Here is a 14113-nt window from a genome sequence, read left to right as displayed (position 1 = left end):
TTCAGGTCTTGGTCCTGAAAGTTCAGCTGTTTCTCACTCTGTAGTATTTTCTACTTTTATTTGTACTTCTAGCAGCATTTTGGTTTTCCATTTCTCTTCCTGTTATGTTTTTCTCTTCCTGGTGCCTTAATTATACTTGATTTGTGTTGGTGTATTTTATGTAACTGGGAAGCTGCAGAAAATTAAGAGATCCATTGCATCTGTACATTGTTCTTATGTGTATGACAATAAATTCTCATTCTTAGATTAGATTTGCCTTTTTCTCGTAAACAAATTTGATTGTTTCCAATTAAGAGCTGTCTCCTTCAAATTTATAGACTTGCAATATCTGTCTGCTCTCTCCCAGAAACCTCTCTCACGACCGAGGAACAATCATAAAGATGCAAAGGAGACAACTCCTTTGTGCCCATTTAAACCTTTTATCACTTCTCAACGATCTTAAAACTATATGGATAATATTTTGTTGCAGTTACATATGTTCCTATAACCTTCTCTGATAAACACTTCAAATAATATTTTGTTGGCTTGGTAATTATTCTCCCAAGTTCAATCACCAATGAACAAAGTAATCAATACACAATTTTAGAAAGCAACAGGAAAAAGATCTGGTAAAGTGATGGCAAGTTCATTAAAGCATAATTGTTTATAAATGAGTTGAAGTACAAAGGTCAAACTGACAACACTAAAACTGACTACCTATTACTATAGTATCAACAAGAGAATGTAACATCCCATTAATGATTTGCATCCCATGCAAACTAATACTGTACTTAGAATTTAGAACTCCGCTTCTGAAGTTTTAAATTAAAACTTTAAAAAGCAGCAATACAGATTTTCAAAACTGGTACAAGTGACAAGTTCCAAAGGAAATTGCTATAAATTTTCTAAAGACTTTGGAAAAAGCCAGGCCACGACTAGTTTAACAGTGGGGAGAACCAGCTAATGCAGGGGTGTCAAACTCAAATTCACGGAGGGCCAAAATTAAAAACTTGGACTAAGTCGAGGGCCGAACTAAATATTTATTGAAAATTTTCAACAACATCTGCATGTTTTCTCTTCTTTCAACATATGTAATGTTAAACTTTAGGATATAACTTTAGGAGGATAATGTTACAGGTCAGGAGTAGGTAGCTCAAGTTCACCCTTTGCTTGACCTAAGGGAAACATATTTGGTCCCTGTGGAGATGTAGTCAGCATTCACAGGCTGTGTCCATTTTGGCCTGCATCAGGACTCAGCATTTCCTGCTCACTCCTCAGGCTCTAGGCCTCTATTCACCCTCGACCAACCATCCCTCTACCTGACCAGTCCTTTACCCAACCTCTACTCACCCTCACTCCACTCGCTCTGCCTCTACCCACCCCATCCTATACACGCCCCTCTACTGCCTCTCCCCTCAACCTGTTCCTCCCTCTGCCCATCTCTCACCCTCTAATCACCCCTTCCCTATTCGCCCTGCCCCTCCCCTTTTACCTCTTCCCTATCCACCCCTCCTTCTACTCATCCCTCCCTCTAACTGCCCATCATAACTTTCCCTGCCCATTACTCCTCACCTACACCCTCTGCCCACCCCTGCTTACCCACCCACTCAGGCCCAACGCGCTGCCGATCAGCCTTTGCGGACAGCCACCATCTCTCTCTTCACGTGCCGGGCCGAATCAGCCGTCCCTGGGGTCCGCGCGGGTGCAAGCGCTGAAGGCCGTGGCGACCGGGAGAAGTGCGCTCGCGCTGTGGAAGGGCCGTCCGGTGCCAGTCGCGCGGGGCTCGCGCTGCCCGGGGGCTGTGCGCAGCCTGCCATGTCCGTCGCGCCGACAGGCAATCACAGGCGCTCGCCCATCCACCGCACCGCTCGACAGGTGGGAGAAGTGACTGGTTGTGCGGGGAGCCTTCCAACCGGCTTGCCGGCTGATGACATCGACAGACTTCTCGTGTTACAATTTCTCGTGTTTCAATGGGGAAGGATGTGCAATGAAGGGGGAGGATGGTGGGGGTGACATTACCAAAAAACAGCATCGGCTCTCGTTGCAGGGCGGGCCACCTCCAATACATTATCGAAATGATCTTGCGGGCCAAATATAATTGGCCCGCGGGCCAGAGTTTGACATGTGTGAGCTAATGCATATATAAAAATGTCCCCTTGTTAATACTGCAGATTTTGCCCTCCAAAGTTGGGAAGTTACACTTAAGAGTGAAAAATCTAAAACAAAATGTTTATTACACAGAAGAATTTCAAAGAAATGTTAGGGTGTGGACAGATACATTTTTAATTATATTATATATATAAATTGTGATCTTGTTGTACATTGAACTGAATATGTTTCAAACAAGTTTTATACTCAGTATATTGTAATAACAGGAAAAACAAATGACTTTATGGTCTTTTTACTTGCAATCATTACGTTTTTATTTTTGACGTTTGTAGATTCAAAACTAAAGTTTAACCTAGATTTGTGCCACTTCCTGCTGCCAGGGTCATGGTGCATATTTTGTACATTTTTCCCCCAAAGTTACATAAACCAAGGAATCTGACCTTCCTCCAAGTATTCAGTCTGATTAAGTGATAGGTAGGGGTTATCAAATTTACATTTGGAATGTGTGAAGAGTTCCCTGAGAAACTAAATGTTACTGCATCATTACATTAGCCTTTCAAAAGCATAAGCAAACTTGCAAATACTTTTGCCAGGGATGATGTAATAGCAGTACCCTATAAAATACATTTCTTGACATCTATGGGTATGCTTTCTGACAACTATAAACACTAAAATCTATTTTAAAACCAACTGGTTATTTTTTTATTACAGCTTCAAGTCTCATTAAACAATCTTTTGAAAATCTAGGATAGTAATAAACCAAATCTATAACATGTGCACTATATTAAAAAGATACTATCAGGCTTATACAATTCTTGTTTGAAACTGAGAAACACAGGAAATTTAATCTAGCAATATCCAAAGAATAATTACTGCTTTGAACTTCTGAAAATAATTCTCTACAAATTGCATCCAATCAACTCAATAACAGGCTAGAAATCTTGTATTCATTAATAAACTGCATATCCATGAGCAGAGAGCATTGGCATCAAAATAATTTTTCCTCAAGTAACAATTTTGAAAAGTTGAATGTACAAACTTTGCATAGCTACAATGTATCAAGAATTTGTATAATTAAATGGATCCTCGAGTTTGGATTACATCCAAATTTTGTTTCGTGGTGCAAATTTCTTAAATAATCCCAAACAAATTTTGAGCACCTTTATAATAATTACACCATCTTATTAAAGTGTCAATGCTTACAGTATTCAATAGAATTATTCTGTCTATCACTGTGCACCCAAAGTTTGACATAACTCCAATAATCATCTGTGAAAACATATTTCACAATTCCACATCATCACACAGCAATTCCAAGTATTTATTCATCTACCATATGAAAGGCAAACTAATTGTTAACAATAAAACAAAACCCATTTTTCAAATATACATTGTTTAAACATGAATGAATAATCTCACCTTGTTAATTTAAATCTAATGAGACTGCATAGGTAAAGGAGTTACCACCGTGTGGCTATAGCAGTGAGATCAGGAAAAAAAGGAAATAATGCACAACGAATATTTCTATGGTAATTATTCAGGTAAGTGGAGAAAGCATCGGTAAATGTTTTACATGGCTTCTCATTTAGTCCTGAGTGTATATTCCCAGGAATAAGTGCAAGTGGAATCAGGGCTTAAAGAATCATATACAATATATGAGCAAGATACACAGAGACAGAAGGAGGCATTACAGCTCTCTCAAGAACTTTGTGCAAGCCATGGTCCTTCACACAACTCAGCCCTTCATTGGTGCTTCTGCAGCTTATTGCTTATGGTTTATTGCAGTGAACTGCCAAGACAGTGGCAATGGCTATAAGGGCTGGTTGAACAGCTGCTCAGCACTAAGATGAGGGGCTCAATCAAGGCTGCAAAGTCTGGGCCATTGCTGGAGACCTTCAACTGCTGCTCTGCACATTGACAGGCCACCCAGATCCTATGGTCTCTCTCACCACTACCTGCTGGATTTGAGGAAAGCTGCTGTACCCCAAAACACAGATCTTTCTTTGATCACAAACTACTGATGGTTGTAGCTGGGTTGAGTTCAGAGCCCCACATCACAACACTGAGTGACCTCATCAAATCAACTAAGCACCCTGTTGCATAGGGCAAAATTAGTATAATTGACCAATAAATGTATTAATTATTTTAAATTAATTTAAATTTAGACACAGCATAGTAACATGCCTTTCCCAAATAACCTAAAACCCCTGTAAGTTTTTTTTTGAAAGGCGGGAGGACCCAGATAGAATGTACAAATTCCTTACAGACAGCGCTAGATTTGAACCAGGGCCACTGGCACAGTAATAGCATTACACCAACCGCTGCACTAACTGTGCGGTCCAATAAAATGATAATATTTGAGAGAACAAAAATTTATTAAAAAAATACAAACAATTCCATTCCTGATTAGAAAATATTTCTTTATTTATGAAGGCATAACAAAGTTTGCTAAAGTTAAACATAAATACCAACTTCATAGCACCATTCATTCAGGTGATCACAGGCACTTTAGCAGTGAACTGTCATCAAGGCGCCACTCCAGAAAGATAGCATTTTACTCCCTTAACCTCAACTCTTCCCCAATTATTAGCACTGAATAACAGCAGCCTCTTCTAAATTTATGATACAGCTGAGAGGGGTGATGGAGGCACATCCATTTTGAAAACCCATGATCCATGCGACCTGATTAACATGATTCAAATTAATTTTCAAATGGAATATTGTGATCTACAAGCAAACAGACAACAAAACATTGTTTTTTTTTAAAATGACGGGTGTAGGGAAGAGTGAAATTTCCTGTATTTCAGATTTTCAGCCTCTATATTTTGCTCTGATCCCCTTTTCTGGCACTTAAAAAATTCTAATCAAAAATCTATTGTTGCCACCTATTTGTCTATTATTTTATCCCTAGTCTCATCAGATTGCTGTCCTCTACCTCCAGAGTTCAAATAACCCACAGCTGCAAACATAAGATAATTATCCTAATACGACAAGATATTACACATTTTCCTCTTCAGTCAGAATAAGATAATTTCAGTAGAGATATGAAGCAAAGAACCTTTATAATGAAGAAATCCATTTGGAAAAAAAAAGATCTTTGAAGATCAAGAAAGAAGCAGTGCAATAAAATAACAGTAAGAATCAACAAATATACACAAAAGGAGAAAATATTAAGATTCAAAAGCAAAGCAGAGGTAAAGAAAATTTAGAACCAGAGAACCACAGAAAACTACAGCACACCAACATGCCCTTTGACCTGCACCCAGACTATAGCCCTCCACATTCCTCCCATCCATGTACCAACCTAAATTTCTCTTAAATGTTGAAATCAAACTCACATTTCATCACTTAAGCAGACAGCTTGTTCCACAGTTTCACTGCCTTCGAAGAGAAAAAGTTTCTCCCGTTTCCCTTAAATATTTTGCCTTTCACCCTTAACCCATGTCCTCGAGTTCGTCTCACTCAATCTCAGCGGAAAAAGCCTGTTTTCATTTACTCTATTTATATTCCTCATAATTGTGCATAGCTCTATCAAATATCTTCTCATTCTACTTTATCCTGACAACATCCTTGCAAGCTTTCTCTTCACTCTTTCTATCTTATTGATAACTTTTCTGTAGGTAGGTGACCAAAACTGCATACAATATTCCAGATTTGGCCTCATCAATATCTTGTACAACTTCAGCTTAACATCCCAACTCCTGCATTTAATAGTTTGATTTCTGAATACCAATGCTCCAAAATCTTTCTTTATGACCCTATCTGTGAAGCCACTTTCAAGGAGTTATGTATCTGCATTTCCAGACTCCTCTGATCTACCTTACTCCAGTCATTACTGTTGCAAGTCCTACCCTGGTCCATCTTTCCACAAGAAAGGCAAGTTTTAAGAATTGGTCAAATGCAATATTTGAGCAAATGCTGGACCAAAGAGTGAACCCCAATACCAAGAATCACTAACTTACTACTACATTTGATCAATGCTGATCAATGCAGGTTTGTACTGTTGTGACAAGAGTACTTAGAGGTGGTTTGGGAGGAATTGCTAGAGCAGCTTGCACACACACATTTTAAAACACAGAATTTTTGCAGGACTTTTGCAGAGTGCTTTTTGCAAATGAGCAACAAAGTATCAACATACAGCTTGCCTGGGAGAGCATGTGATTTTTGCAGGCGGGGACAGAAGTTTTGCTCTGAGAGGGTGGGTGTGAAACAGAGAGAAAAGAGACAGAAATCAGTTCCAGAGGGACAAGCTAGCAAACTTTGAAAGGCTGCCTAGTCAAAGGAGAAGACTGACAGTGTAAAAGGTGACCTGAAAGAAAGAGGATCATCTGGAGAACCCTGAAGGGGGCAAGTTTTTTCATCAATAATGATTGAGAAGGAATCAGTTGTGAATGTCCTGGAAAAGGAATCTCTCTCTGAAAACCAGCAAGAATCCTCCTGAGTTATAACCATTTGCCTGTTAAACTCCAAAGCCTGCTGAACTTTGTTAATGCTAACTTCTGTGCACAGTACAAGAATTGCCTGCAACCAGTGAGATTGGACTATGATCCAAAGAACTTTTCTAATCTTAAATATACATTACACACAGCTGCGCTTAGTATTAGAGGGGGGATTGAGTAGGTTAGGAAGATTAAGTAAGTAGGTTAAGTAATAAGTTAAAGTTTAATTCTGTTCTCTTGTTCAAATATAATAAAAAACTACTTTTGTTTAAGTAACCGTGTGATGTCGTGCATATTTATTGCTGCTGGTTTTTGGGGTCCTCTGGACTCCGTAACACTGTCCAGTTAAGTTTGTTGTTGCTCGTGGATAATAAGCATTCTGCATCAATCCTCAATTGATACAAAAAATTGACCTGCACTGTATATTTTCAAGATGCACTCCCAGATGTAAAAGTAGCAAAATTAAAGTATTTATGGAATTGTGCCTACAATATCCTCACTGGACATTGGGGAAGTTACCCTTACACAAGCACCTTTCCAAATCAGTCCTGAGGTACAATTTCAAGCACAAAAAAGAAGCCATTCAGCCATTGTATTAGCGCTTTAGCAACAGATCCAACATGAATTCCATGTTCACAATCACTCAAATAGGTTGTTGCCTTAACCATGTAAATATTTTTGTATTTGTTTTTTTGGGAAGCCTGACATTGTAGTTTAAATTTGAAGTTTGGTTAAATATTTTTGTTTTAAAAATCAAGTGCCAAGACAGGGCCCATACCAGACAGTATCAAATATGAAATAAACATTAGGGAAATAAGTAAACACACCTTAAATTTTAAAGGCTGGAAGGCTGAAGTAAGAAAAGAAAAATAAACAGCATTTGTTGAGCACTTTAAAAAAAATACAGGACAGAGTTTTAAATGAAACCATGAGAGTAGAAAGAAGTGACAATGAATTTTACTCCAAGAAATGTATAGTGTTTCAATGAACATGGAAAGTACATTTAAGTATGTACATCATATTCGCTCATTACCTTCATTGGTCTGGTCTAAATTATTTTCACGCACCTAATTTTGGAAGCTTTTCTCCTTGACTAAGCCGAGTGGCTGCAAGGTCTTTGACCAGTTTGTCTTTCCTGTGTTCATGTGCTTGTGATGTTCCTGTTAATTGTCCTGTGAGGCGCTCATTCACCAAATGCATTCTTTTTGCATCCTTCATCTCCATGTCCTTAGTGTTGGTAGCACCAGTTCTCATACCAGGGGCCTAGAAATATATCACAATAAATGCAACATAGAGTAACATGATTAAATATTGGTATTTACAAAAAGATTTGAAATTTACATTTGGTGACAATTTACAGTAACAGCTTAAATTTTATTCTTGCTATGCATGGGTCAAGATCATGTTTTAAGTACTAAACTGATTTTCATTCTAGTTAGACATAAAAATGATTATTCATCATTAGTTTAGCAGACATTTTAAATAAGCAAAATATACATTTTGATAAGCGCACATTAGAAATGAAATACTATAGATCATACTGTAGGATATTGATGCAATATGGCACTGACAGTCTATAAACACTATTCAAGTGATACCCATAATTCATTTTCAATAATATATTCTACCACAATTTTTAGATAAGGACAGGGAAAGCTGGAACCTGAATGCTTTAACTATTAAGCTAAATAATATCAACAAAGAGTTGTTCTTTGAAGTTTCGAAGAAGAGATCAGGTGCTCACAAGCCTCACGAATTATGCTTACTATAACCCAGGCAAAGTATCTGAAAGGGTATCTTTAATAACACAGTTTAAAGTAAACTAATATGTTAATATGCTTCAACATTAAATTATCTACAAATAGATTTGAGTATTGATTTATTTTGTATTTCTTCATGTACTGAACACATAAGAATTAACCAATTCTACAAATTAATCAAAGTTTGACATCTTTCAGATCTTGAGATGTAGTCGATTTTAAGAACATTGATGTAGTTCACTGTCTTCAAGTGAAACGCAGTAATGTTGTTATTTTCCTTCTGTCACATGGAACTGACTCAGGAACTTTGATTAATACAAGTAGACACCAATCCACTTAAGCTACTTAAATTTGAGATAAAATATATCTCATGTCACACACTTCCTTTACTGCAGCAACACAAGATGATTCAATATAGATTATATTCAAATCTATATATACACTCTATTAAAGTCCACAAATATTTGTCACACTTATTTCAAGTTTCACATGGAAAGGTGAGTGAGTGGGGGTGGAAAAGGGATGCTGATATGAATCAGACAAATAAGGTGGGGGGGGGGGGCATTACCACATATCCTGATTTTCCATTTATTTAGAATCATAGAGCAATCAGTTTCAGTAGTTAAAAATTTGAAATAACCACAGTATAACTCCAATTATCTAAATTCAGATTCTTTGAACTCCTCATTTATCTGAATTTTTTTTTAATTTTGGATAAATGAAGATATTGGAATCAAATCAGAAATCCACATTTATCCGAAATTTATTTGGAGCCGAATGACCTCTCAGGTTGAAAGAAAATTTACTCGACGTGAAATTAGAATGACTATTGTCCTCGTGTCAGGTAACTCCCTCCCCTTTCTCTTTCCATTTCTTCTTTACCTTACCCTATAGACTCTTCTCTCCAATTCTTCCTCACAAACTGTGTGCCACCGTCTTCCAGCCACAAGCAGTCTGAAAATCCCTTGTCCCAGCATTATCGTGACCTCCCGGGCAGTAGCAGGACCTCGGGCTCAGTGGCATTCTCTCCCCTTCTCTCCCTTCTTGACTCACCAGACACTTCAGCTTACTTCCCCGTTGTGCGTGTGCAGTAGGCCTAGGAGATTATTCAAAGTCGGTCTCTGGCGTTGGGAGCTGCGGTAACTGGGGAGATAGGAGCTCACCTACTCACCAGTGAGTGCTCCACCAGCCTGGGAAGCTTCCCCACCCAAGGATCAGTGGCAGCAGTGGGTTTGTGTTGGGGATCAGCAGCAGCAGTTGGGTTTGTCTCGGTGGTTGCCAACCGTGTTGCGTTGGTCTCGGTGATCAGTGGCAGCCAGCATTTTTTTTTGAGAGAATTAAACATTATTTTAATGCTTTAAAAACCTTCACTCGTTGTTTGTTGTAATTTAAATATTGCTATGTGATTTGCTGTTACTACTAGGCTGTTTTTAAAAAATGACCAGTTCTCGAAAAACTGTTTATCCAAGCATAGGCCCAATCCTGAACATTTTGGATAATGGGAGTTGTGTAGAATCATAGATCTTTACAGCACAGAAACAGGCCCCTTCGACCCTTCTAGTCTGTGCCAAATCATTTTTTTCTGCCTAGTCCCACTGACGTGCTGTACTGTACATTCTAATCAGCCAGAGACAGTGAGTTACACTGAAAAAATGTCTTCCTTCAATTCATAGGTGATGACCGTATTTTTTTTTTAACTGATGATTCTGGCATTTGCTGTTTCCTTCGGTTTTTATAGAACAGTAACTCTCAGGCAAACAGGAGACAAAAGGGCTGAAAAACTGACAAAGTTTTATAATTATGTTCCGAGAAAAGAAAATGTACAAATTATCATCTAGGGAAAGTTGCCTGATATAATTGCTTCACTAGTGGAATTATAAATCAGCATATTTATGATGGTAATGCGTGGGAAGTTCAAACTGGTTGGGATCAAAAAAATTACTTTTAGTTCTTGAATCAAATTTCTACATGGGTCCATCAAATTGCTCATTGGCGTGCCTCGCTGTCTCTCTTCCATATATACTGCAGTCAAATGAATTCCTGTGCACCTTTCACAGTCGATTCCACTGCTCATATTCTATGCATTTTAATTTAGTTTAGAGTCATCAATCTCAACTGATTTGATGGTCACCAGGTCCAGACCTGCAGTGCTTGGGCAGATAAATATCTGATCAATTAATTAATCTTTCTCAGCATTATTTAGTGCATCCCACAGGAAAGAGGGAAAAATTTGTTTTGTTTAATGGGGAACAATACTCAGCAAAAGCAAAAATAATGCTTAAAGTAGCTATTGAGTGGGGGTCATGGTCTTTGTATGGTCAAGTGAAAGCAGTAATTTCTTGGGTCAGCAGAAGAATATAATGGAGCACGCACCACTTTTAATAAATTATAACAAATTTGCCTTTCTTTATTAAGATTACATCGGGTATACAGTAGTTCCAATGTTTATTCTTCACATCTCTTGTATTGATAGATAAAACATTTGCAGCCACTTTCCAAGCACCTAAAATTGTTCAGTGCTTTCAGAACTCCTCCATGACCACCTGACCGATTAGCTTCTTTCAGCAGTCTAAATGCCATCTAAATGCCATCTAATGTTTTTGTGTATTTATTGTCTTTTTAAAATCAAGTATTTAGTTTTAAGTTATTTCGCAGCTATGTTTTTTTTAATAAACAAAGTACACATTTAGCTGCAGCAAGAAAGAATTGTGGTCTATATTACATTGTGCAATGTATAAGACAATAAAGTCATTATTATTACATAAATAGTTGCCTCATACATTGAATATAAGTTGTAAAATTAACTAGTTTTAATTTTAGTTCTTGAATCAAATTTCTACATGGGTCCATCAAATCCTAACCCTAACCCTAACCCTAACCCATTCAATGAATGATGAAAAAATAGCGAAAACTAAACAAAATACATTCTTATATGAGCAATTAAAATGGAAAAAGCAGTTCATTCCTGCAAACCCAATGTTTGTTAGTTTGGATACATTTCAGCAACTTAACATAACATATATAACATAACAATTACAGCACGGAAACAGGCCATTAGGCCCTTCTAGTCCGCACCGAACCAAACACCCCTTTCTAGTCCCACCTCCCTGCACAATGCCCATAACCCTCCATCTTCTTCTCATCCATAGACCTGTCCAACCTTTTCTTAAATAATACAATTGACTCCGCCGCCACTATTTCTCCCGGAAGATCATTCCACACGGCTACCACTCTCTGAGTAAAGAAGTTCCCCCTCATGTTACCTCTAAACCTCTGCCCCTTAATTCTTAACTCATGTCCTCTTGTTTTAATCTTTCCTCCTCTTAACGGAAATAGTCTATCCACATCCACTCTGTCTATCCCTTTCATAATCTTAAATACTTCTATCAAATCCCCTCTCAACCTTCTACACTCCAAAGAATAAAGACCTAATCTGTCCAATCTCTCCCTATACTCTAGATGCTTAAACCCAGGTAACATTCTGGTAAACCTTCTCTGCGCTCTCTCCACTCTGTTTATATCCTTCCTATAATTAGGCGACCAGAACTGCACACAGAACTCCAAATTAGGCCGCACCAACATCTTATACAATCTCAACATCACCTCCCAACTCCTATATTCAATGCAATGATTGATAAAGGCCAGCATACTAAAAGCCTTCTTCACCACCCTATTCACGTGAGTTTCTACCTTCAGGGAATGATGTACCGTTACTCCTAAATCTTTCTGCTCTTCTGTATTCCTCAATGCTCTCCCATTTATCACGTATGTCCTATTCTGATTCTTCTTACCAAAATGAAGCACCTCATACTTATCAGCATTAAATTCCATCTGCCATTTTTCAGCCCACTTTTCTAAGCAGCCCAAATCCCTCTGCAATCCTTGAAAACCTTCTTCATTATCCACTATTCCACCTATCTTAGTATCGTCTGCATATTTACTAATCCAATTCACCACCCCATCATCTAGATCATTAATGGATATAACGAACAACAATGGGCCCAATACAGATCCTTGAGGCACACCACTGGTCACCGGCCTCCAACCTGACAGACAATTATCCACTACCACTCTCTGGCCTCTCCCTTTCAGCCAATGTTCAATCCATTTGACTATCTCAAAATTTATACCTAAAGATTGCCCCTTCCTAACTAACCTTCCATGTGGTACCTTATCGAAGGCCTTACTGAAGTCCATATAGACAACATCAGATTGGTCAAACATGACCTTCCTCCCACAAATCCATGTTGAGTGCTCCTGATCAGACCCTGTCTATCCAGATGTTTATAAGTACTATCTCTAAGAATTTTCTCCATTAATTTACCTACCACAGACGTCAAACTTACAGGCCGATAGTTGCCAGGCTTCCTCCTTGAACCCTTTTTAAATAACGGAACCACATGCGCAATGCGCCAATCCTCCGGCACTATCCCCATATCTAATGACATTTGGAAAATTACCGCCAGAGCCTCTGCCATTTCCTCCTTCACTTCTCTCAATGCATAGTTTTCAGGGAATCAAAACCAGTTAAAGAATGGACAAGTTTTCAATTCTGTCATGAAAGTTAGCTGCTCCCGTTTCCCAAACACCAATGCACAGGGACACAACTACAGACTTGACATGAAGAAATTCTGTCAAACGTAAATTGTGTAACCAAGTCTCAGAAGGATTTATTTCACAAGTAATGATTGATATGTAGTTCATTACATCTTGCATCACTTTTTTTCAAAATTAATTTGTAAGCTCTTCAAGCATGCCTGTCAGTGAGTTAATAGCATCGGTATTTCCACCTGTCAAACTCCCTCACTTAACTCTTATCTGGACCTTATACAACTTTAATCTATAATGGTGAATGAAGAAAACAGAAGTTGCTGTCAAACACAGACACTTTCATTAAAAGGTGTTCCACCTTCACCTATATTTGTGTACCATACTTTTAGACATTATAAAATTTAAATTGTTCAGAAAATGAGGATGCCAGATTAAGTTTATAGGAGTTTTTTTTTGGTCTTTTACTGGCTACCCTTTCCTAATCATCACCAACCCACCCAAACCAAAGACATAGCTTGCAGAATATCAGAAGATGTGCACTGTCAAAATTTGAAGTACAGTAAAAATTTGAACTGTGGTAAATCTGAAATCGGTTCTAATTCTAACTCCAAATTCTAAATAACTGAAGTGCAAGCAAATTTGTTTGAACAAGTAGCTCTTCAAGCAATATTTTCCTTCTAAACTAAGTCCTACCAATTAAGTTGGTGGAAAATTCTCCAAACTGGCTGGAAGCTTGATCTGCTTACCTCAAAAGTTTCCTTGAAACAGCATGAGATTCTTGAGGTTTAATGAAAATAGAAATGTAAGCACACAATACTAGTGAAGCTAAGAAAATTTCAAAATAATCATCAGTCCAATAAATGCAAGTGAACCTTTATTCTGTGATATTAGCATTTTTTTTAAAAGAAAAACCAACAAATAGTGTGAAAGTTCCTCTTTGACTTGAGAAGAAATTGCTTACAAAATTAACTTTTTTGTCCAGGCAACCTACGTTACAATTGTTCAGGAATAATAAAAATTCTTTACTCAAAAATTTGAGACAGATAAAAAAAATCATTCTCGCAGAATAAATAATTTATTTCTTGATAAATGCCCAGTGATGCAGTTTTAAGTATGCATTGCTTTGAGTTCCTGGAGACTTGTCCAAATCTACAATGACCACAAAGATGCACCAGCACCTCTACTTCTTCAAAAGTCTGAGAAAATTTGGCATAGCAGCTGCATTCTCCAACTTTATAGGCCCACCACTGAAAGCATCCTATTGGGGTGCATCAC

The 14113-nt window shown here is 37.9% G+C and overlaps 1 protein-coding gene across 9 annotated transcripts in view; it reads right to left on the bottom strand.

Moving 5' to 3' along the window:
• The window catches only part of phf3 (PHD finger protein 3), a 151337-nt gene that overhangs the window by 63000 nt on the left and 74224 nt on the right, over positions 1-14113 (bottom strand). For all 9 annotated transcript variants that reach the window (XM_069886101.1, XM_069886099.1, XM_069886105.1 and 6 more), the window contains one exon: positions 7595-7790. In XM_069886101.1, the coding sequence (XP_069742202.1) occupies positions 7595-7790 (196 nt within the window). The remainder of the gene's footprint in view (positions 1-7594; positions 7791-14113) is intronic.

This window comes from Narcine bancroftii, chromosome 6 (genome assembly GCF_036971445.1).
Source record: "Narcine bancroftii isolate sNarBan1 chromosome 6, sNarBan1.hap1, whole genome shotgun sequence".
In the NCBI taxonomy this organism is placed as follows: Eukaryota; Metazoa; Chordata; class Chondrichthyes; order Torpediniformes; family Narcinidae; genus Narcine; species Narcine bancroftii.
This window is presented reverse-complemented; position numbering and strand designations above follow the sequence as displayed.